Here is a 24,397-nt window from a genome sequence, read left to right as displayed (position 1 = left end):
TGTAAAGAGGACATCATTGTTTCAAACCCCTGCAGTTCATCCTATGGAGATTGTAGTCTTCTATTTAATGATTTCATATTTTTGGAAAAGAACACAGCTTAAAAATGTGTGAAAAAGGACGTTTCAGAGGCGCTGTGGCTTAGTTGGTCAAAGTGCCTGTCTAGTAAACAGGAGATCCTGGGTTCAACTCCCAGCAGCACCTCAATCTGCAGATTATTTATTTAAATGTAAAGGTTTCATAGGTATAGAAAAGACCTTAACATGTCTGATAAGAGCTTTTGCAGAGGCTCTTTGTCTTCGTTAGTTGAAGTGCCTAATTTGTAAAGAGGACATCATTGTTTCAAATCCCAGCAGTGCATCCTCAGGAGATTGTAGTCTTCTATTTAGTGATTTAATATTTTTGGCAACGAACACAGCTTAAAATATTGTGAAAAAGGACATTTCAGAGGCACTGTGGCTTAGTTGGTCAAAGTGCCTGTTTCGTAAACAGGAGATCCTGGGTTCAACTCCCAGCGGTGCCTTTTGAAGGACATAGGAGACTTCTCTTTTATGCTTTAGTAGTTGTGGCAAAGAAAATACCTGAAATATGTGATTAAAAAAGAAAAAGAGAGGTGCTGTGGCTTAGTTGGTTAAAGTGCCTGTCTAGTAAACAGGAGATCCTGGGTTCAACTCCCAGCAGCACCTCAATCTGCAGATTGTTTATTTAAATGTAAAGGTTTCATAGGTATGGAATAGAAAAGACCTTAACATGTCTGATAAGAGCTTTTGCAGAGGCTCTTTGTCTGAGTTAGTTGAAGTGCCTAATTTGTACACAGGACATCATTGTTTCAAATCCCAGCAGTGCATCCTCAGGAGATTGCAGTCTTCTATATAATTGTATTTCATATTTTTGGCAAAGGACACAGCTTAAAATATTGTGAAACAGGACATTTCAGAGGTGCTGTGGCTTAGTTGGTCAAAGTGCCTGTTTAGTAAACGGGAGATCCTGGGTTCAACTCCCAGCGGTGCCTTTTGAAGGACATAGGAGACTTCTCTTTTATGCTTTAGTAGTTGTGGCAAAGAAAATACCTGAAAAATGTGATTAAAATAGAAAAAGAGAGGTGCTGTGGCTTAGTTGGTTAAAGTGCCTGTCTAGTAAACAGGAGATCCTGGGTTCAACTCCCAGCAGCACCTCAATCTGCAGATTATTTATTTAAATGTAAAGGTTTCATAGGTATGGAATAGAAAAGACCTTAACATGTCTGATAAGAGCTTTTGCAGAGGCTCTTTGTCTTCGTTAGTTGAAGTGCCTAATTTGTAAAGAGGACATCATTGTTTCAAATCCCAGCAGTGCATCCTCAGGAGATTGTAGTCTTCTATTTAGTGATTTAATATTTTTGGCAACGAACACAGCTTAAAATATTGTGAAAAAGGGCATTTCAGAGGCACTGTGGCTTAGTTGGTCAAAGTGCCTGTTTCGTAAACGGGAGATCCTGGGTTCAACTCCCAGCGGTGCCTTTTGAAGGACATAGGAGACTTCTCTTTTATGCTTTAGTAGTTGTGGCAAAGAAAATACCTGAAAAATGTGATTAAAATAGAAAAAGAGAGGTGCTGTGGCTTAGTTGGTTAAAGTGCCTGTCTTGTAAACAGGAGATCCTGGGTTCAACTCCCAGCAGCACCTCAATCTGCAGATTATTTATTTAAATGTAAAGGTTTCATAGGTATGGAATAGAAAAGACCTTAACATGTCTGATAAGAGCTTTTGCAGAGGCTCTTTGTCTTCGTTAGTTGAAGTGCCTAATTTGTAAAGAGGACATCATTGTTTCAAACCCCTGCAGTTCATCCTATGGAGATTGTAGTCTTCTATTTAATGATTTCATATTTTTGGAAAAGAACACAGCTTAAAAATGTGTGAAAAAGGACGTTTCAGAGGCGCTGTGGCTTAGTTGGTCAAAGTGCCTGTCTTGTAAACAGGAGATCCTGGGTTCAACTCCCAGCAGCACCTCAATCTGCAGATTGTGTATTTAAATGTAAAGGTTTCATAGGTATGGAATAGAAAAGACCTTAACATGTCTGATAAGAGCTTTTACAGAGGCTCTTTGTCTGAGTTAGTTGAAGTGCCTAATTTGTACACAGGACATCATTGTTTCAAATCCCAGCAGTGCATCCTCAGGAGATTGCAGTCTTCTATTTAATGATTTCATATTTTTGGAAAAGAACACAGCTTAAAAATGTGTGAAAAAGGACGTTTCAGAGGCGCTGTGGCTTAGTTGGTCAAAGTGCCTGTCTAATAAACAGGAGATCCTGGGTTCAACTCCCAGCAGCACCTCAATCTGCAGATTATTTATTTAAATGTAAAGGTTTCATAGGTATGGAATAGAAAAGACCTTAACATGTCTGATAAGAGCTTTTGCAGAGGCTCTTTGTCTTCGTTAGTTGAAGTGCCTAATTTGTAAAGAGGACATCATTGTTTCAAATCCCAGCAGTGCATCCTCAGGAGATTGTAGTCTTCTATTTAGTGATTTAATATTTTTGGCAACGAACACAGCTTAAAATATTGTGAAAAAGGGCATTTCAGAGGCACTGTGGCTTAGTTGGTCAAAGTGCCTGTTTCGTAAACAGGAGATCCTGGGTTCAACTCCCAGCAGCACCTCAATCTGCAGATTGTTTATTTAAATGTAAAGGTTTCATAGGTATGGAATAGAAAAGACCTTAACATGTCTGATAAGAGCTTCTACAGAGGCTTTTTGTCTTAGTTAAGAGTTAGTTGAAGTGCCTAATTTGTAAACAGGACATCATTGTTTCAAATCCCAGCAGTGCATCCTCAGGAGATTGTAGTCTTCTATTTAATGATTTCATATTTTTGGCAAAGGACACACCTTAAAATATTGTGAAACAGGACATTTCAGAGGCGCTGTGGCTTAGTTGGTCAAAGTGCCTGTTTCGTAAACAGGAGATCCTGGGTTCAACTCCCAGCAGCACCTCAATCTGCAGATTGTTTATTTAAATGTAAAGGTTTCATAGGTATGGAATAGAAAAGACCTTAACATGTCTGATAAGAGCTTTTGCAGAGGCTCTTTGTCTTCGTTAGTTGAAGTGCCTAATTTGTAAAGAGGACATCATTGTTTCAAACCCCTGCAGTTCATCCTATGGAGATTGTAGTCTTCTATTTAATGATTTCATATTTTTGGAAAAGAACACAGCTTAAAAATGTGTGAAAAAGGACGTTTCAGAGGCGCTGTGGCTTAGTTGGTCAAAGTGCCTGCTTCGTAAACAGGAGATCCGGGGTTTAACGCCCAGCGGTGCCTTTTGAAGGACATAGGAGACTTCTCTTTTATGCTTTAGTAGTTGCGGCAAAGAAAACACCTGAAAAATGTGATTAAAATAGAAAAAGAGAGGTGCTGTGGCTTAGTTGGTTAAAGTGCCTGTCTAGTAAACAGGAGATCCTGGGTTCAACTCCCAGCAGCACCTCAATCTGCAGATTGTGTATTTAAATGTAAAGGTTTCATAGGTATGGAATAGAAAAGACCTTAACATGTCTGATAAGAGCTTTTGCAGAGGCTCTTTGTCTTCGTTAGTTGAAGTGCCTAATTTTTAAACAGGACATCATTGTTTCAAACCCCTGCAGTTCATCCTCAGGAGATTGTAGTCTTCTATTTAATGATTTCATATTTTTGGCAACGAACACAGCTTAAAAATGTGTGAAAAAGGACGTTTCAGAGGCGCTGTGGCTTAGTTGGTCAAAGTGCCTGTCTAGTAAACAGGAGATCCTGTGTTCAACTCCCAGCAGCACCTCAATCTGCAGATTGTTTATTTAAATGTAAAGGTTTCATAGGTATGGAATAGAAAAGACCTTAACATGTCTGATAAGAGCTTTTGTAGAGGCTCTTTGTCTTCGTTAGTTGAAGTGCCTAATTTGTAAACGGGACATCATTGTTTCAAATCCCAGCAGTGCATCCTCAGGAGATTGTAGTCTTCTATTTAATGATTTCATATTTTTGGCAACGAACACAGCTTAAAATATTGTGAAAAAGGACATTTCAGAGGCGCTGTGGCTTAGTTGGTCAAAGTGCCTGTCTTGTAAACAGGAGATCCTGGGTTCAACTCCCAGTGGTGCCTTTTGAAGGACATAGGAGACTTCCCTTTTATGCTTTAGTAGTTGTGGAAAAAAAAAAGACCTGAAACATGTGCCTTAGTTGGTCAAAGTCTTGTAAACAGGAGATTCTGTGATCAACTCCCGGTGGTGCCCTTTGAAGGAGATGGGAGACTCCCCTTTTATGCTGGGTTAAAATCCTAGCGGCGCTTCTATTTGGTCAAATCCTAGCAGAGCCATACTTAGGATGCTATATTCATGTTTCGTAGTGGAAAATAAAATAAAAACATTTTAATAGACAAAAAAAGTTATTACAACAAATGTTTTTACGTGCTCAATTTATTCAACTTGCAACACATATATTCATCAAATATTTAAAACCTGTTCACAAATGTAGTAAAAGCAGCTGTATCTCCAACAACCATGAGAGAGTCTTTACTTCAGCTTCAATCCTTCCTTAATACTGTGGCATTAACAATGTTTCACTTAATAGCTCGACATCAAAAACACTCTTATCAATGTTAAACAGTGACGCAGTCACAGCAACACTAACCAATACTGACGTTGACTCGCTTCACATGCTGTGACAAGCTGTGACGTTCTGCATGCCTACATTCATCCTCTGAAAAAACACACAAACTGTATAAAATACTCAAATTAAAAAATGTACACCAGCACACAAACACATCACAACAGTCCGAGTGAGTGTGTGCCAGTCAGACAGACAGATCAAGGAGTGGCCTAAGGCACAATACACTGCAGGGAGTATGAACAAGCATCCCCACATACACTTGTGTGAAAGTAATTTTAAATTAATCTGAAAAACACATATTTATTAAACTAAAAAGTCTTCCCCTTTAAATTATGTATTCAGTGTACCTCAGGCTCCGTTCACACTGTAAGATCACAGGATGTGCTCAAACTCCATCATAAAAGTGAACCAGGCAGTTTCATTTGTATATTTATTTTTACCTTTGACAGAGCATCATTCAACGTACTTTGAGCAAACAAAGAACAGATCTGAAATGGATCATGCTTTATGTTGCAGTTCGTTGAGTTGCAGTTCTTCTAACGGCCACTAGATTTAGCTAAAAACACTATGCTTGTATGAGGTGAATGGAAAACCCGCCCAATTTCTCTCTAAAAATACAAGGCAATAACAAGTTCAGCTCCCAGGCAATATCACCTCTTCTAAATACATCTGAGTGGAGATTTTGGAAGTGGCTGCTCTATCAAACAGGCTTAAAACACCTGTCCAGAAAATTAAAATGACATCTCAATTACAGATATTGCCCTAAGAAGTTGGTCAAGACCAAAAACAGAGCTAAAAGAGAGTGAAGATTGTACGCACATTCATCAGGTGGACACAAACATCCTTCGCTGGCCCAGAAGTTACATTGTTTTCAATCTTGTGTGTACAAGATAAATTAAATAAAATCTATAATCTGTTGGGACTTCAGGGCCCTCATAGTATCCTGTAATAGTCATTGAATAATACAGTCTGAAGGCCTCAGGTGTGAATGGAGCCATGCATGAAGTTGCCTTGTCGTGAAAAATGTCACCGTAATAAACTTTCAAGCTCTAACAGTTCAGGACAACAACAAACATGAACACAATAAATACACTAAATAAAGACTAAATCATCACAATTCACCTGGTGATGCCAAACATCCAAAAGACGAACGAAACAATTAATAATTTGATGAGCACTGAACACAGCAGTGATAATATATTAGCTCTTAAATAAGTATATTAATATGAAATTCAAGGTTATTTGTTGCACAGTAACACCTACTGTACGTGAAGTCAGAGAGGGATTAGTGACTACACACCATCCACACTCTACAACAGCCAGGGGTTCACCTGGAAAAACAAATGCACTGAAATACTGTGCAAGAGCAGGAAATACGTCCAGACAGCATACATAAGTACATTTGTGTCTCTTTGTAGTTGTTTTCTGACTCTTTGTGGTCATTTGACATCTCTCTGTGGTTATGTTGTGTCTCTATGTAGCGGTTTTGTGTGTTTTTTTTTTGTTTTGTGTCCCTTTGTGGTCGTTTAGCAGCTATGCGGTCTTTATGTGTGCCTATGGAGTCGTTTTGTGCCTATTTGTGGTAATTTGGGGTCTTTGTGGTCATTTTGTGTCTGGGTACTCTCACAGTATCATTGTGCACTTGTTTTTCATTTTCAACCACACAGGTGAACCTGCTGGAATGAGGAAACACCTGGTTGTGTTACATTTACTGCCAGTCTCACTTCTAACCACATGTTAGATAAGGCTTCTTCATGGGCTGCACCAAGGTTCATTTCACTGTCATACAGCTGCAGGAAATAAACAGTTTTTAAATGTAAAAGTAATGCTTCAGTGGTTTGTCTGCTAATCTGAGTAAACAATGAACTGAAGTTTGAGAGCATTTTAGTATATATATATACTGTGATTTATATTTTAAAATAGTAGTGAACTGAACCAAACATTAATAAAACAGTTGTGTTAGTTTAGTTAAGTGAAAAAAAGCATTTCAAATACCTAAAAAGGTCTAAATCAAAATAGGCACATTATTGAGTCAAGTCCAAGATATGATGAGAACAATATTCTGGAGATAAACTACCGATTTATAGTTCAAGCTTATGGAGTCTTGAGTGTGCCATAAGAACAATCATATAATTTCCCAGGATTCATGTGATATAATCAAATTATGAATGTATACATCTAAAAAAACAATTGGAAATAAATGTATTTAAAATGTAATTAAAGCATAACAAAACTCAAAACAAAAGATATGTTTTAATTATATCTAGCAAGCAATAATTTTTTGACTTATTTTGTCTATAAAAAAATAAAATGATAATTTTAATTAGCTTTTGTCCAAATGACGTACAATCCGAACTACAAATGATTAAATCATTACTATTTATATTTCATGTAATAATATCTGTGTATTATTCATCTTTTTTTAATTGTCAATTTAGTTACAAATATGTATTTTACATTTCACAGTTTATTAACTGATGAGAATATATAAAAGTGATTTAACTTGGCACACTCAAGACACCATACAAAAAAGTACATTTCTGAGCCGAACGGCACAGCGGTCACATCGAGTAGTTTCTGTTAGAAAATATAAGAAAATTAAAAGAACATAATACAGTGGGTTGGATGGCCAACAGCAACAACAACACCGTGACTTCTTTTTCATTCTCTTCAGGCAGCGTCATTTTAATCAATACTATTAATGCACAAAAAGAAAAAACAATGTATTTTGCATAAAGAGCATCTGCACACACATCTTGCATCTTCTTGTCGTCGACTTGGGTTCGTTTTCCACGGCCGGCAGTGTTGACCCCGGTGGCGTCCGGAGCAGCAGGTCTCCATCTTTTTGGTCTACACATTGATGGCGTGAGCGTGCTTCTTGCACAGAGGTTTGTCTTTCTTTGAGTAGAAAGGCTGACCCTCAAGGTTCACATTGCAAACCTGCAGGTACAACAAATATTGCAAAGTTGTGCAAATTAATTTCATAGTGTGTTACTTTCTGGACAACACATAACAATACAGTTTTCAGAAGGACTTTTTCTTGGGCAGAAAGATGTTCTAAAAATAAAAACTATTTTGTGATATCTGTGTATTATCAACAAAGACACTGTTTCTGGAAAAAGATGCTGAATTAAGTAAATGAAATATTTCCAAAACTGTGAGTGCCACAGATTTAACTCCACCCACCTCCATCATACTGATGTGGAAGCAGAAACTAATTTCTCAAAACCTGGAGAAATAAAACCCAATCTATCTGCCTTTATAAATTCTGTAGAGGTAATAGAGAGATGATGCTTTGACTAATTTTCAGGGTGAAATTGTGCATTTGTTTCTCTTTCTTACCGCACAGACGAAGCAGGTGTCGTGCCAGGTTTGGCCCAAAGCCTCAATGAACTTATCACCCGCTTCAACAGGGAAGTCACAGCCATGACACTTAGTGCTGAAGAGTGAGATGTAATCTGAAAAGAGAGAGAGAGAGAGAGAGAGAGACAGAGACCACAGAACATAAAAATTCAATCTGAACAGTTTATAGCCCGACCTCGCACCGCTGACGTCAGAACAGTGTGAACATCGCTGTACCTTTCTCGCAGTACGGCTCTCCGTCCTCCATGTGGAAGAGGCTGTTTCCGAAGGCTTTGCCGCAGGCCGCGCACACAAAGCAGGTGGTGTGCCACGTCTGCCGAAGGGCGTGCATCACTTCCTGTAACACACGACACAACATGTCAGACAGGCTGAAGTAGTATGTATATGTGTGCAAAAGTGGACATATTATCTGTCCTCTATTTGATTTGTATTGTATTCTAAGGGCCCTTCCAGTGTCTTATCATGTTTTAACCATTTGCTACAAATCATATATTATTTCCATTACTGTTAACCCGATTGCTGTACCGCGATAGATTATGAGTGGGAGGGAATGTCAGATTGCACTGCAGGCGGACAGTTATGAAGGTGGAGCATCTCACCCCCATGATCTTGGTGCTGCAGCGGGCACAGGTCGGAGCGAAGAACTCCTCGTAGCAGTTCTCGCAGTAGACGTTGTTCTGCTCCTCCACGAAGCTGACGTCAGCCAGTGACATGTGGCAATAGTGACAGTGAAACTCCTCGGGGTGCCAGGACCGGCCGAGGGCCACCAGGAAGGGGCCCCTGGAAACACCAACAACAACAGGCTCAGTCAGTTTGAGGTGACATGCTTGTATGATGTTCTCACTCACTTGTCCACAGTGATTATAATTCATATTAAGATCATATAAATATTCATATACTGTGTAAATTACCTGATGACGCTGTTACAGGACCCACACAGAGGCGTGCGGTTGCTGGCGGCAACCCTCTCCGCCCTTTGGGCCACACCCCTTGCCACAGGTGCAAATGGGGCAGTGTTTGCTGTAACGGGGGCGGGGCTAGGAGCTGCAGGTGCAGAGTGAGAGGGATTGGGGTTGTATGCTGGAGGAGGAGGGGCGCCCTGGGGCAGCGGCTGCATCTTCATGGTGGTCGTCATCTTACTGGGGTCAAACTTGTCGGCGAAGTTGGTGTCGGACACCCATGGGGGTCGGTTAGAGGAGGCGGGGCCACCTGGAGCCGGGGCCGAGGCAGCAGCTGGAGGGCGGGGCTGAAGTGGAGCAGGAGCAGGAGGTGGAGCTGAAGCTGGAAGAGAGAAACATGATTTGTGTAAAAGCTTTCAATCAAGTGGAATCACAACAACAACCGTTTTACAGCTGTTCTCACCTGGCTGCGATGGGTAGATGCAAGCGGTGCTGACCACCTTGGGAGGGGCGGAGCCAAGAGGGATCTGAATGGAGCTCTGCTGAGTGGGCGGGGCCTGTTGTGTGGGGGGCTGCTGGTACTGCTGTGGGATTGGCTGCTGGTACTGCTGCGGGATTGGCTGCTGGTACTGCTGCGGGATTGGCTGCTGGTACTGCTGTTGGATTGGCTGCTGGTACTGCTGTTGGATTGGCTGCTGGTACTGCGGTGGGATTGGCTGCTGATACTGCTGTGGGATTGGCTGGTACTGCTGCGGAGGCGGGGCTTGTGGGCCCTGATGCATGGCAGGATGCTGACCATATTGGCTGGAGAGGGATGAAAAATAGTTTATTCATCATCACGTCGGTTTTGAGTCTCATGCAACTAAAAACTAATTAAAGAGCCCAAGTTGTAGTTTAAACATTTAACATGTGCACAAATACTTACCTGACTTTCTTCCATAAATCAGGCACCGATTTGTTAATTTGCAGGTCAAAAATGGTCTCAGATACATAAAACCTTTGTTTCCCTCGTATTAAAATACGGCTATATGTAATCTACATGTTTCTACTTTTCAACTTCATCGTTTGACCTGCAAATCACCAAATCAGTGTTTACTTGGTTGTATAAATCTTAGTTTGGCATACAGCAAATAAAGACACAGGATACTTAAAGGTTAGTGGAAGTCTTAATAAAGAAAGCTGAGGAAAACCAGCCTGTAAGATATGAATGTCAGTATATTTCCAATTAAGATAAAGATGTAAATGTAACAGCTGGACTGTCATTGGTCAGAGCCAGTTAGAAGAGATTCAGCATGTTATTCAGCTGATGATCCGATGAAGTTGTTACTTGACAGTTAAAAAGTGGTCCTGGACTGAGCGATGCACCAACACTTTCAGGGTTAGGAGTTCAAATCCCATCAGGGTCATCTGTTTTAAAATAAAGGCCTCAGTCGGCTTCAAACTAAGTGCTTGTTGGATCTTCTAACAGTGTCTGAAACTCTCTTTATGATGGCGGAATCAGGTAACTGGCATTTTTTATCCCTATTTTCCTATGTTTTTGTAACGAAGTAACAAATGGGGACAACAATTTTAGAAATTTCTCCAGTATTGAGCGAGAATGCTGCAGAGTGCAGCTGCCAAAGGGGGTGCAATGTAATTGCTCGACACAACTCCTCATCGTCAATGTACGTCCACTAAAAAGGCTAGTTTTTGTCACTGACTAAGATTTATATTATAAGTGTTAAATTACATAAAGAATCCTACAGATAAATATAACTTTTTAACCTTTTGCCTCATCCGGTCTGTTTGCACTTTCAGTGAACGTGTATTGACGGTGAGGAATTACCCGATATGATTCCATTGCAGCCCGTTTAGCAGGTTCTTCCTGGAGCAATGTCAAAAATTCTTGTCCCGATCAGTCACAGAAACATGATGAAATAGGGTTGAAAAACACAAAAAATACCCTTTAAGGTTGTGCTCATTTGAACTCCTTTATATACTGTTGGGCAGTTTAATCTACAGCAATGCATCATATTCTACAAGAGATATTTTCAGCTTTCTGACGATGCATTTTCCAGATGATCCAAGAGGCTTTTTAAATAGTTTATTGAGCTTAAGAAGTAGGAGCCAAGCCGAATCGAGTATTTTCCCAGACCAAGGTATAAAATAGCATAAAAGACTTTGAGGAGGTCGGGCGACATCATACACGACTAGCTAACGTGAAGCATACTGAGGCCTGAAGTTCACTCATGGTTCTGCAAAGGAGTTTTAGATGAAGAAGCCTCCGTTGGATGGCGGATGTTGTGTTACGTAGCGTATAGAAGAGGCGGCGTGAAGTGAAATAAAAAAGCTGGCAGCATATGGACTTGAGCGCTGGATCCCTGCAGGTGTCGGTACCTGGAGACTGCAGCTCTGTGCTGGGCGCCATAACCAGCGGCAGACTGTCGCTTTGGGCTGCAGGTGTAGAGACAACAACAAGCAGAGGTCACCGTGACGATCTGCATCCTGAAGATCACCAGGGTTACGCCTACTGCTGAAGATGCATCAGCGGGCTGTTTTCTAACCACAGCTGCCTTTTTTAAGATTGTGTTTGTTATGTTTCTCAGCCTCTAACACGTTATCAGGTGTATCTGCTGCCCCAAAAACAGCCTGAGATATAACAACAAAATATGTTTCACTCAGAACATCATCAGCACCATCAAAGAGCCAACACACAAACACATAAAAACACTTTGACCTCATTTAGATGACATCCTGTGAATCCCAGGATGTCCCACCAGCACATGAACGCAAGACACAACACTGAATCCTCCAGTAGAACAAATCTGAGATTCAGATCAAAAAAGGGTCAATATCTGCAAACAGACATGTCACTTCATCGCTGTATCCTCAGCACATTGTGCCATTTGTTTAAAATAATGTTAACGTAGATTTTGACTTCATTTGACTTTATAAGAAGAGCTTTGTGATATTTTATCAATTTTGTTTTTATTTCTTTACAACTTGTATTCCTCATTCCCAATTATTCTATTCAATATTGTAATTTTAATTTAATGTTACTGAAATCTATGTTAAATTCTTTTCATGTTTTTTTTTCTTTCTTACTTGTTGGAGTCAAACCACATGTTCGTCGGTCTCTCAATACTTTCTGACTTCCTGTCTGTGGCTCCAAGCTCCGAGGTAAACACACGATACTTGATTTATAATGTTGGCGTGAGACTGCACATATGAACCAATAAAAAGCCCACAGCTGATTGGTTACCTTTGAGGGGCGGGGCCAGGTGAAGCAGGGTTCAGAGGCTGCAGGGCGGCGGAGCCGGCAGAAGCTGGAACATGCTCAGTAGGGCTAAAGCACAGGAAGCGTTAGGAGCAACAGTGAGAGAGAGCAACACAGAGCTGAAATCATAATATAGACAGCATACGCTGTACATTTACAAAATATATTTAAACATGCAGGCGTTACAACCCTGCTTGCACACATATATACATACTGTTTAGATCAAATTAGTCATACTTCAGATCAGATTAGTTAAAGCATAGAAAGAGAAATTGATTGTTGAAAAGTGTTGTTGTCTCATGCAAAAAGCTCGATATTGCTCAGGTTAAAAATGTGATGTTTAGTTTAGTTTCCTTTGAAAAAAAATATTTTCTCATCAGAATGAGGAGAGGTGGAGGAAAATGTTAATAAACTAGACATCCATGTTGGGGACGTACAGAATACAAATACTAGAACAATCAAATTAAATTTATATCCCCAAAATCGCTGAAAAACATCTGTACATATGGGTGCATCTGGGGAGACGACTTAAAACAAATATTTCTTTGTGTTTTATCGTTCTGTGAGTCACGTCTGAGCTGCTCCCTTCAGGATGATTTAGAGACAAAAGGGAAAAACCACAGTCTCTTTATTGGCAGGTAAAAGCTTGACCTCCGCTCCTATTGATTCACGTTGAGTCATTGCACGGCGTACACAGGCTGACGGGAGGGGGGTGGAGGCAGCAGGGATCGATTGTGCGTAATGGAGGGATGATTAAATAAGTGTGCGGAGCGGAGAGAGCTCCATCCATCAGTGCTCAGGGTGGAGGAGGGGTGGAGGGTTAAAAGCTTTGTCCGTCCTCTCAGAGACTGAGCAGACGTCCACGCTCTGATATACAGCGGCTGATTCTCCGCCGGCTCGGCTTCTATTTCACAAACACTTTGACAACAGCAGCAGCTAAAACACAAGGAGAACAAGCTGAGAGAGCAACAGGAGACATGGAATGAAAATCCTTATTTAGCCAGAAACTCCAGATACTTGGTCCAAATGTATAGACAGACTTTATTTATATCTTCCGCCGTCGCAGGATGTTTTATACAACCTCGCGGTTACCTCTTGGAAAGATCTGTTGAGTTTTTACATTCTGAAATGTTTCCTTAAATCTTTAAATTCCTCATAAAGTCATGTGTTGTCATTTGGTTTTAAGGCGTTAAGATGTCTGCTGGTTTTTGATATATATCTGTATTTTGGACTGGATTTATGACTGACAATGTTGTTGAAGTGTTGCATGGTTGTTTTGTTTTCTTATTTTTACTTATTTACCTGCTTAAACATTTTTTTATTTTAGTTTTCTTTCTTTATGGTCCTACTTGGCCAGATGCAAGGTTAATTTCTTATATTCGTTCTTACTTTTGAAGGTTGTATTTCTTGTTAAACTGTAAAAAATACCTAAATAAAATATAAAGTATAAAAAAAAGATGTCTTTTGGGAACTCACAGTCTTTATTTCAACGTTCTTCATTAATCTGCTGCATAACAAAACACATGTCATAGTGTTTATTGTCTGCTCTGTTACAAGTAAAAGACCAGCTACTAAATATCAGTAATGGTGGAAAGTATTAAGATTCTTTACCTAATTAAAAGTACAAATACCACACGTATTACAGTTAAAAGTAAACCTCAACATTATTACTAATACAACACATTTCTTAACATTATGACAGCATGTATTTGTAGTACCTCGCATTAGTACTTGATTTACAGAAAATGTATGTGTGGACGTGTAGTTTAGCTTTGAGTCTCACTACTGTGTTTCAATCCCAACTTTCAGGCCGTGAATAATAAAACGTTTGTTTGAGAGCTGTGACCTCTCTGATAAAGGTTTGTGATCAAGGAATTCAAATCTATTATTTATGTAAATGTGACTGGAGTGGAGGATTGTGCTCTTCATACTGGAGACTCTTTCCCCTCTTATTGTTCCCCTGGTCACAGTCACAAACATACCAAAATGCTCTAATGCTCTCTTTAATCAATCAATACAAGTTTGATCAATATAAAAAGGACTCCATTCATGTGATCTCATGTCAGACAGAGAAACCTTTGTGTTTGTCAGTCCCACTGCTCCCCCTTCTGGAGAAACCAGCTCCTTCCATGGGACTAATAACTAATCAATACCTTACTATGAATCTGCTGACGTGACAAATCTCCAACCTGCAAACATCTGAATCATTGTATGATTTGTTAATGTTGACTCCAGCTTAATTTCAGTGATGAAACATTTTCTACTTGTGGTTTAAGATTAGGATAATACATATGTAATTCGGATATATTGATTTAATCACAATTAAGAACAAAGAAATATGCTGAATATTAATTAAAAGTATTAATACCAGTAAAATACTGTACAATCTGCGCTGAAAATATTACTTACTACAATTATAAAAGTACTAGCATCAAAACATACTTAAAGTATTACAAGTTAAAGTAATATTTTGTCTACAAACAATATCATTATTATTATTAAAATGATTGTTGGTGGAGTTGATTTTAATTAAATACCAGACTTGATACAAGGCAATATTTTGTATTTTAACCCTATTGACATTAACATATTGTTTTTAAAAACTCATTTTTGGTTTTATGTGTAAAGCTTTAAGTAACTAAGCTGTCAGATAAATGTAGTGGGCTATAACGCACAATGTTTCCCCTCTGACATGTAGAGTAGTTGAAGTATAAAGCAGCAGTACTTGAGCATTATGTACTTTCCACTACTGCTGCATTTCAAAATAAAGGTCTAATAGAAAAGTCCAAGATGAGTTTACCTGAATGTTCAGGATCATTTTAAGACAGAGGTGACCTATAGGGGCAGTGTGAAGAGGTGAGGGGCGGGGCCAGGTGTTCAGGGGCGGGGCAGAGTGTACAGGTGAGCAGCCGGGGGGTCAGCAGCTGTCTAATGGAGCTCTGCTGCCTACCTGCTCCTCCTCAGAGCCTCCTCCTCATCCTCCTCCTCCTCCTCTCCTTGTACTGCAACAGACAGAAAACAAAGCGGAGAGCAGACGTCAGTACTTACTAAATTTCCCCTTGGGGATTAATAAAGTATATATTCATTCATTTTATTTTATTCATTCAGTGAGCATTCTCAGTTTAAAGTGGACATACACACTATTGTGGCAGGTAGTTCAACTTTAATAAAAACATAAATTATTATTATAACTTAAATAAATGCACCGCTGTGGTTCAATAATGATTGATGTTCACTTGTGCTTTTTGGATAGGAAAACAAATTCAAAATCTGTGTTTAAACCGTCTTCTTTCATACAACACTGTGGGGACGGTGACTAAATTAGTGGCTGGATTATACATCTACACTCAAATAAATGTAAACAGGAGACTTACAGGACTCTGTGCCGGTCATGTGCGCCAGGACCCGGAAGGACTTGGACTGCATGTTGACTGACGCGCTGCGGCGGCCCCATTCGCCCAGGTCCTGGTCCTTCTCTGCACTCTGGACGGCCTGATAGACCGGGGAGTCGCTGTCTACAAGACCATCTTTAACTGGGAGAGGACTGCAACCCCCCACCCCCGACACCAAACCAAGTCAATACCGAGGCACTACAGCTCGAGTGGACTTTTAGGAGTGTTTATATTTTGTCTGGAAGGGGGTCAAGTTTGTGATGCCCTGCTGCCTTTTCACTCAAATTTGGAAAATGCTTTTTTAATGTTGACGGTGCACGAGGTGACGAAAGAAAAAGAAAAGGAGAATCAACTTGTATTGATTTGATTATGAAATGAAAATGAAAATAAAGTAATAGAAGACAGTGTATGCAAATGAGAGGAAGAGCAAAATACGAGATTCAGGATGAGATGTTTGTTTGTTTGTTAGACACAGAATGAACAGATGTAAACCACTACAAGAAGTAGAAAAGGGGTTCAGAACATTCAATTTGTGACCAGTAACACCAGTTTGACTTATTGTCTTCAGTCTTCTCTTTTTTTTAAATTTCTTCTACCCAGTTTAGTTTTGTATTCTGACGCTGTTTCTCAGCAAACGAGAGTTTGATGGAAGTGTAAGACACAATAATGTAATTGGTTTTCCAGTGAAGGTCGACTTCTGTACGGCTGGATGGTTTTAATTCAGACTAACATTACAATAAAAGCTCGTTGTAAAAGTAGGGCATGAAGAAGGAAAAAAAAACGTGTGTAGATGTCCGGAGCAATTTCATGTTTTTGTTCTCTCAGGGGAGAAAAAGAGAGAGAGAGACATTTTTCATGCACACAGTGCAGCACACTGCATCGATTGGTTATGTGAGAAGAGGAAGAAGAACACACAGCAGTATTTTTCTCCATGATTGCCACAACACACAACACACACCGCAACAACAACAACAACAACAACAATAGATGGAGCAATGGAATGCTTCAGAGAGTAAAACTGAAAATAAATGTTTGAAAAACCCAACTTAGTAGATTTACTTTTTTATTTTAGGCTGGTCTCAAATTCTGTGTCTTGTTTATTATATTTTGTATTATTATGAGACAAAAACTGTCTTTTGTTCTTTTATAAAAATACTCTTTTGTTCTTTTATTAAAAAAAAGACCTCATTTGTCTGAGGTTTGAAAACGCCTGAGGCTTGATTAATGCGAAGGATGAACACAACAAATAAAATCAGAAATGATCTTGAAATGATCTTGAATTTAAGGACTTTCTTTTAATTCACTCAAATGCATTTTGTATCTCTAATGATGAAACATATTTATTTGTATAATGAATGTGCATTTTTTTATTTGAGATTCAACAGTTTATATTCAGTCTTAAATGAGTGTCTGTATATGATGTGACAGTTAGTGTAACGTAGCCCACACTGCACTCAATGAGCTGTTATTGACATGCAGACCATGTTCAAGGGACACCGCGCTTCAACCACAGATTTAATCTGCAAGCAAGTCTAGAAAATATCCATTTAACATCGTTGCTATCTGAGGTTATGAATAACATTTCCTATTGGAATCCTGTATGTGAATGTGTGGCTGCTCAGAGACTCTGTTAGTGACTCAATGCTTCAAATACTTCAAATCACACGTTCAATACATGAACACAAACACTGCAGCAGCACCAACAACCAGAAACGCACCACGAGCAAACTGCTTTAAAAGCTCCAATAATCATATAAACCAGAACGCTGCAGAAACATTTGTATAATCACTGTTTTCTTCTTTCTAACCTTCAGAAATCACCAAGACAATAAGAATGAAGAAGAGGAAGAGGAGAAGGAGAGGACTGTGCAATGACAGGAGTGTTTGTGATTAACTATGTTAATATCCACCATCTTAAAAGGAAGAAGAAATATAAAGGCAGACGGAGAAAAGGGGTGATGAAGAGGAGGGAATACAAGAAGGAGGAAAGAGAGACAACCTTGAAGTAAATACATACAACTCTTTTGTTTTGCCAAATATGTTTTTCAAGGAAAACATAACTGCTGACTGGAACAGGTTTAATATGTTTAAAGTGAAGGAAGTGTGACGTGTTTGTAAATAAGTAGTATTTAAACATTAAACACATTGAGTGTTCAGTAAGGAGGAAGATGATCTTGTTGGAATATACACTCACTAAACACGACATAAAGTACTGTGAATAGAAATGGTCATTTGAAATTTCTTAAAAATTAACTATAAATGATGTGTTTTGCAAAATTCCTCAATGTCGGCCAATTATTTCTTGGAAAATTGGCCATACATAAAATGTAAATTTGCAGAGGAAGATGAGAAAGTAGAAAAATTAACTATAAATGATGTGTTTTGCAAAATTCCTCAATGTTGGCCAATTACTTCTCGGAAAATTGGCCATATATAAAATGTCAATTTGAAGAGGAAGATGAGAAAGTAGAAGCAGCTTGAAGTATCGGGAAGAAGTAAAAGGAGGCAAAGGAAGAAGGATGGAACTTTGGTGAGGAAGAGGAGTTGATGGAATGACGGTGAGGAGTGGAAGTAAAAACAAACAGAAGAGAATAAAAAGGACGACAGTGGAAGAGGAGGATGACGAGGAAGAGGAGGTGTTCTTACCCGCCGTCGTGCCCCTTCCCCTGCGTCTGCCCTGCGATGACGTCCATGATGGCGTCCTGCGAGTACATGCTGATGGGCGTGTTGTACTGGGCGTGGATGATGGTGGCCTTGCCGCCGGGGCCCTTCACCTCTATGGGCTTATGGGTGGGGACGGGGGCGGCGGGGTTGAAGCCGGCGCTGTTGTTGGCAGTGGGGGGGGGGAGGGCGACGGAGAGGGAGGAGAGGACGGAGGAGGACGGAGATGTGGAGGAAAAGGGAGAGGGACGTTTGTGAGGGAAGGAGGGCGACGGAGTTTGTGTTAAAAAGAAGAAACGGCAAACACCCCGTCAGATATCATCTGATGCAACAATTTAATACTGTTCTCATCACTAAACTCTCATCGCATTTATTTAAAAAACTACATGAGCCTGTCCACACTAAATCCCAAACCTTCGTACTTTGGGGTGCATTGCAGAACAACGTTACCGATAATGTGAAATATTCACAAACTGGTTATTCCAAACTAATCAAGGTTTCTTATTCAAGCTACTGTATATGAAATAAACACTCCCTCTAATCTCACCATGCAGATAACGTCTGCATTGGACTCTGGTTACAGTAGATTTACGCAGCAGCTTAAACAAGTCGCTTCTATTTTAGACTCCATCTTGTGCTACTTTCAGCAGCCTGACGTCGTCTCTGTGGTTTCTGTTGTAACTAAAGCTTGAACATATGTTGTCCATTACCGTTTCAACCTTTAGAAAGTCCATTCATTCGATTTATGAATGTTTCCTCATTGTCTGCCATGGATCAACTTTAACTGTAAGCATCAAACCAACCAAGCACACCAGAACATAAGCATTCAGTTAGAGATTATAAATCAGATTTTATCTGTTGTGTTCATCCTCCACATTAATCAAGCCTCATGCATTTTCAAACTGATCAACAGGAACCTCAGACAAATGTGTCAAACTGTGACCTTTACTTAAATGCCAAAGAGACGTAACATAGATGATTGTATCAGTCCAGAAACACAGCAGGGATTCAATCAATTATACCCCCCGTCCATTATTAAAAAACGATATGACTGTCAGACTGTGTCTCAGGATGCATGCAGAGCCAATCAGCACACCACAAACACCAGAGGGACATTAAAACATCCACAAAAACTCAGACGGGGATTCTGAAAGCTAAATAACTCACTGCTTCTTAATTAGCTGGAGACTCATTTGCCTCTTTATTTTAAAGGAGCCATCACTCTTTTGGTAATGAACAACAACAACAACTTTTCAGCCTGAAACACACAGCAAACCATGACGATGCACATTCACTCTGCACTGACAGCAGAAACTGTCCAAAAAACAGACATGCCTTTTGTAGAAAACGCTTGGTGCTTGTTAGCAAGCCCGTCTTTCAATCACAGGGTCTGTGGTTCGAACCCCGGCTCTGCTAGTCCAAGTCGTTGTGGCCTTGAGCAAGACACTTAACCCCTAATTGCTCCACGTTGCTGTGTCTACGGTGTATAGAGCAAACATGTAAGTTGCTTTGGATAAAAGCCTCAGTGTAATGTAACTTGTGTGGAGTCCCAGGTGGGTTTAAGGCATACTGCCAAGTTATAGTGTATACCTCAGATTTGAGAGAGAAACTAAGAGGATACTTGAGGAACTCCATCAATAATGACCCCAACCAACATGTCAGGCTTATGCTACGTTCTTCATCTTCTCTTTTTTCGAGGAGGAGTCTGGAACCTTCTCCTCATATATGTCAAACATCCGACGACACTTCCAGAAACCGACTAGCTGATATTCACAGACACACACTGTGATTGTTCAGCTGTGTGGAGATGTGAAGGAAGGCCTTTGCTCTCTTTTTTTATTGTTTCATTCTGAAATTGACTATGCAAACTGAGCCGATATTATCTGACACTGGATCAGTTTACAGCATGAATCAAGTAGAGGGCAATATTCTATATGGGGCAGGGAAACAACCGGGGCTGATGGGAAACGTTGTCTTCATTTGTAGGTTGGAGGCCCCGACTATTCCGACCATGGTTTTCATTTCCTCGTAATTTTACCCAGTTGTCTATTATTGGACAATGATGCACTGATGATTAAAAAGGCCACAGGCATCGCTTCATCCCAACAGGGAACAAACAGACACCCACAGAGCCAAACCATGCCTTAAAAGGACCAAACGACACAAGATGCACTCAGCAGGAGAGGATACTAACTTGGGAGCAGCTGGGGAGAAAACCTTGTTTGACCGCCATTGAAAGGACAGAGGAAAGAGAAGATGAAGCCATTAGAAAACACGTTCACACGTTTGTTTTGGGAGTTATGACAGCAGGACAACTTCCGCTACAGAGAGGAAAGAAATAAAAGGTCAGAGGTCAGAGATGAACCCAATGTTTGTGCACGACCATCGAGGCTGAAGAGCTGTCAGATCTGTGAGCGAAGAGAGATTCTTCATGAAGAGACAATAGGAGGGAAACATCTTCTCCACTTTATAGCAGTGACAGTAATAATAGTAAAAGAACAACCAGTCTTCTTCCTTCTGATTTATAAGCCGTAATATTTATTTTGCCCTGTGATAAACTGGCAAACTGTCCAGGTGAGAGATTTTCATTCGTTCAAATATACGACAGAAAACACACACTGGCTCTTTAGATCGTCACTTTAGGACTTGTGTTCGCCACTCGGTTCTCATGTCTACTGTAGATACTGACTGTGTAGCACAGCAGCTTTTGCTCAGAAGTAAGACAAGGGCACCCACACATACGTGTGTGTGTGTGTGTGTGTGTGTGTGTGTGTGTGTGTGTGTGTGTGTGTGTGTGTGTGTGTGTGTGTGTGTGTGTGTGTTGAGAAGGTTCCCTGACCTTTAACAGTAGCCAGAGGAACAAACAGGTGTTTGGCCTCTTTAGTGACACTGTAACCAAATCAATCTGTGAACTGAGGAAACACCAAAAGCATGCTGGGTAACAGTGTGTGTGTGTGTGTGTGTGTGTGTGTGTGTGTGTGTGTGTGTGTGTGTGTGTGTGTGTGTGTTTGATAACGAATAGGTATGGTAACAGTTAGAAGTAAAAGTACAAAAGTTTTAGCATACAAATATACTTACGAATTAAATTATAGTTGTTGCAGCAATTATGTATTCATCACTTTAATATGAAGGTGTAGCTAGTTTTCTTTATTTTATATTCAGCTGGTTAGTGTAATCTAATCTATCAGTTTATTATAGTTTGTATATTTTGTTATTCTTAATACTGCTGTGAGTCTTCTTCTACTTCATGTTTTACAGCACAACATGAACATTTATGTATCCGACCTGTTATTATTTATAGTTGCATTCAGGTGCAGCCCACGTTTTGTTTTCAGGAGACTTAGAGACACTGAATGTCCTGATGAGCCCACTTTTCTCCTTCTTCTCGGGGGTTAAAGGTCAGCAGAGCAGAAGTTTTAGAGGAGTCAGTTATTAATCTCTAATCAGTGTGGAATATTTATCCGACAATCTCTCAGGTGTGACATGTTGGTCAACATGGCAGCATGATGCTGCTAAGAGGTAGCAGAGATCTCAGAGGAGGAGCTGCTGTTCAGGTTCAGAGAAAGCCGAAGAACCAGTTTGTCGAAGAAACGAAATGACGTAGAATGTAAAATATAAACAAATAACATGAATCTCTTGGCTGAGTTTAATAAACGAACTAACTGACATTACTAGACTTCGTAGCTGATGTTAGCATCTGTTCTCGTTTCTCATCGAGTGAGAATATCTCGGTGAAACACATTGACATCCTGTTGACAGAACTTGGAGACGTTTAATGTGTTCAAAAGTCTGCATCCGCATCATGCAGAGCTGGAGTCAGGATGTGGTTAGCCTAGCTTAGCATTAAGCACGACTCTGTTAAAAGTTCCAAAATACACCTACCAACACCTCTAGGGGCCTTTTTAAACCGGTCCAAACCAAGATTGATGTTTTTGTTACATTGTTTAGATTTGATTCGGTTAGTTTTTGCACATCTAAAGAACTCTACATGGCTCACATGTAGAGTTCAGCCTCAAACTTAACTCAGGACAGTGAATTAACGCTGAGCGTCGTGGCAGCCTGACGAACGATGAACGGCGATGCGTTCACTTGACCACTTGACGTTGTACGTACAAAAGCGTCGATGTCGTTTATCTTGGAAAAAAGTGAAGAGACTACAAATTCAGCGATGTCAAATCAAATTAAATTAAATTAAATTAGCAGCTTTATTAAAACGTGGCTCTTCAGCTCCTCACTCCCTCCTACAGCAGCAGCTCTGCCTCCGAGAACATGTTCATCCCTCCTCTTCGTCTCTACGTACCCAGCAGGCCGACCCGCCTGAACGGCCTCCATCTCTCTCAGAGTCTCCTCTGAGTACAGGCCGAGTGGTGAGTTATACTGCTTCCTCTGAGCGGGGCTGACCGCCGCCGACCTCCTCCCGGGAGAGTCTGCCTCTGCAGGCCCGGAGGAGGCACTGCAGGCCGACAGGCGGCCGTTGACCTGCACTGCCTGAGGCTTCAGGCGGAGCAAGAGGTGGGAGGAGACGGGGCGGGGAGGGAGCAGAGAATGTTGGGCAACAACTATCAATATCTGATCAATATTTTTTGACAAATTATACTGTAAATGCTGTAAAAATGTCTTATTATAGGAACCTTAAATTAAAACTCTCAACACTTCAGCATCGTGTTTTTTTGCATTCTTTTTTTTACTATTACAAAATCAAGTCAATTAGTTATTTTTATATTTTATTTTTGAAATTATAATCATTGTATATTATCTTTTGTCAACATTTCAGGGATTTAAGATATTTTTTATTTAATTTTTAAAACCAAATGTCTTCAGGTTGACCCAGTGGCTTTTGAGAGGTTTCCATTAGAACAAACATCAGAGTGTGTTGTGTTTATGGTATTTTTTGAGACAACATGGATGAAGTGCATGTTTTTCTTCCTGCAGCCACCAGGAGGTGACAACTCATTATGTTGAACTCGTGTGACTCAAACTGAGACGATGGAGTGACCAGTCTGGACGTCCAGATTTAGATGCTTATAAGGAGAGAAAATATATCTATGCATGTGCTGACAAAACTCCACATTTAGCTGGATTAGAAACACATACAGATTAAAACAGTTAAGAAACAAGGAACATACAAACAATCTAAAGATAAAAGAAATTTGATGTGAAATTATTTTAACAACAGTGCTGACTGACTTGATTTCCACATCAGTTTTCTTAATATGATACAATTAGGTTGTGCTCTTAGAATGAATTTCTGCCATGACTGAAAGTAAAACTGTATGCTATAATATTGTGATCAATACCAGATTGCAGCTGTTCAGTTTCACCACAGTATCCAGCAGACATCTACTGTACAGCTATGTGCAGCTGCAGAAATGCATTATGGGTAAAGTTACCTGTTGGTGTGGGATCATGGGGATAGAGGTGTCCATTCTCTGCATTGGAGCGGGACGTTTGGCCCTAAAAGACGAAAAAGAAAAACAGAGAGGATGATCTGCATGTGAGATGACTTCTGATTCACTTTTTGGTTTGCTTCGCTTTGTCGTCACCATTCAGATCCATTCAACATTATGATTTATTTGTTTACTAACTAGAGCATAACATAGTTTACAATAGCACAATGTTTTTTTTAAATATATTTAACCTCTTAATTTTGCTCTCAAAGTGCACAAAATTGATGCATTTTATTTTTTTTGACATACATTTTTGAGGCACCAAGTCAACCTATCACAGTCTCACTAAATCTTGTGGGACACCCTGGGTTATCAAACCCCCCAAAATTAAATGATATACAAATAAATTACACATTTTTAAATACTGATATAATGAGTCCAGATTCCCACCAGTCACCCAAAAAAAACCTCTTAAACCAACAACAAAACTGTACAGATGTGAGCTCTAAACACTGAATGTGTGTGTGAAACATGTTCCACCAGTATTACCGATTACACAATGTTGTGTCATATAGAGCTTTGAGTGGATTATAAATAATCAAACATCTCTTTGAGTATAAGTGCTGTTTTACAGGTATTGAATAATACATTTCATGTTGCAATTTAAGGCAATCTTTGTTTGCTAATTTTCCCCCCACTCAGATTGCTTGAGCCCAATCATCTCAAACTGCACAACGTTTGAAACACAGAGGACTGCGTTGTGTAAATGTAAAACCAGGGTGCATTAAGAGATCAGTTTGCAGGCATTTCATTTCATCCTTCAGTATGTGGGTCA

The 24,397-nt window shown here is 39.9% G+C and overlaps 1 protein-coding gene across 2 annotated transcripts in view; it reads right to left on the bottom strand.

Moving 5' to 3' along the window:
- Positions 1–5,002: 5,002 nt before the first annotated feature.
- Positions 5,003–24,397, bottom strand: part of LOC306747207 (LIM domain-binding protein 3-like) — a 32,707-nt gene continuing 13,312 nt past the window's right edge. Inside the window, exons 3-12 of one of the 2 annotated variants that reach the window (XM_079230232.1) lie at positions 23,566–23,629; positions 20,370–20,392; positions 18,161–18,337; positions 9,330–9,670; positions 9,108–9,248; positions 8,879–9,011; positions 8,567–8,747; positions 8,184–8,304; positions 7,947–8,062; positions 5,003–7,544 (exon numbers count right to left, since the gene is read on the bottom strand). In XM_079230232.1, coding sequence (XP_079086358.1) covers positions 7,455–7,544; positions 7,947–8,062; positions 8,184–8,304; positions 8,567–8,747; positions 8,879–9,011; positions 9,108–9,248; positions 9,330–9,670; positions 18,161–18,337; positions 20,370–20,392; positions 23,566–23,629 — 1,387 coding nt within the window. In that variant the 3' untranslated portion in view covers positions 5,003–7,454. Of the gene's footprint in view, positions 7,545–7,946; positions 8,063–8,183; positions 8,305–8,566; positions 8,748–8,878; positions 9,249–9,329; positions 9,671–18,160; positions 18,338–20,369; positions 20,393–23,565; positions 23,630–24,397 lie in introns of both variants that reach the window. The other variant, XM_079230231.1, reaches the window with a different exon arrangement.

This window comes from Taurulus bubalis, assembly GCF_910589615.1.
Source record: "Taurulus bubalis genome assembly, chromosome: 14".
In the NCBI taxonomy this organism is placed as follows: Eukaryota; Metazoa; Chordata; class Actinopteri; order Perciformes; family Cottidae; genus Taurulus; species Taurulus bubalis.
Note: the sequence above shows the minus strand (reverse complement) of the source record. Positions and strands in the feature narration are given on the sequence as shown.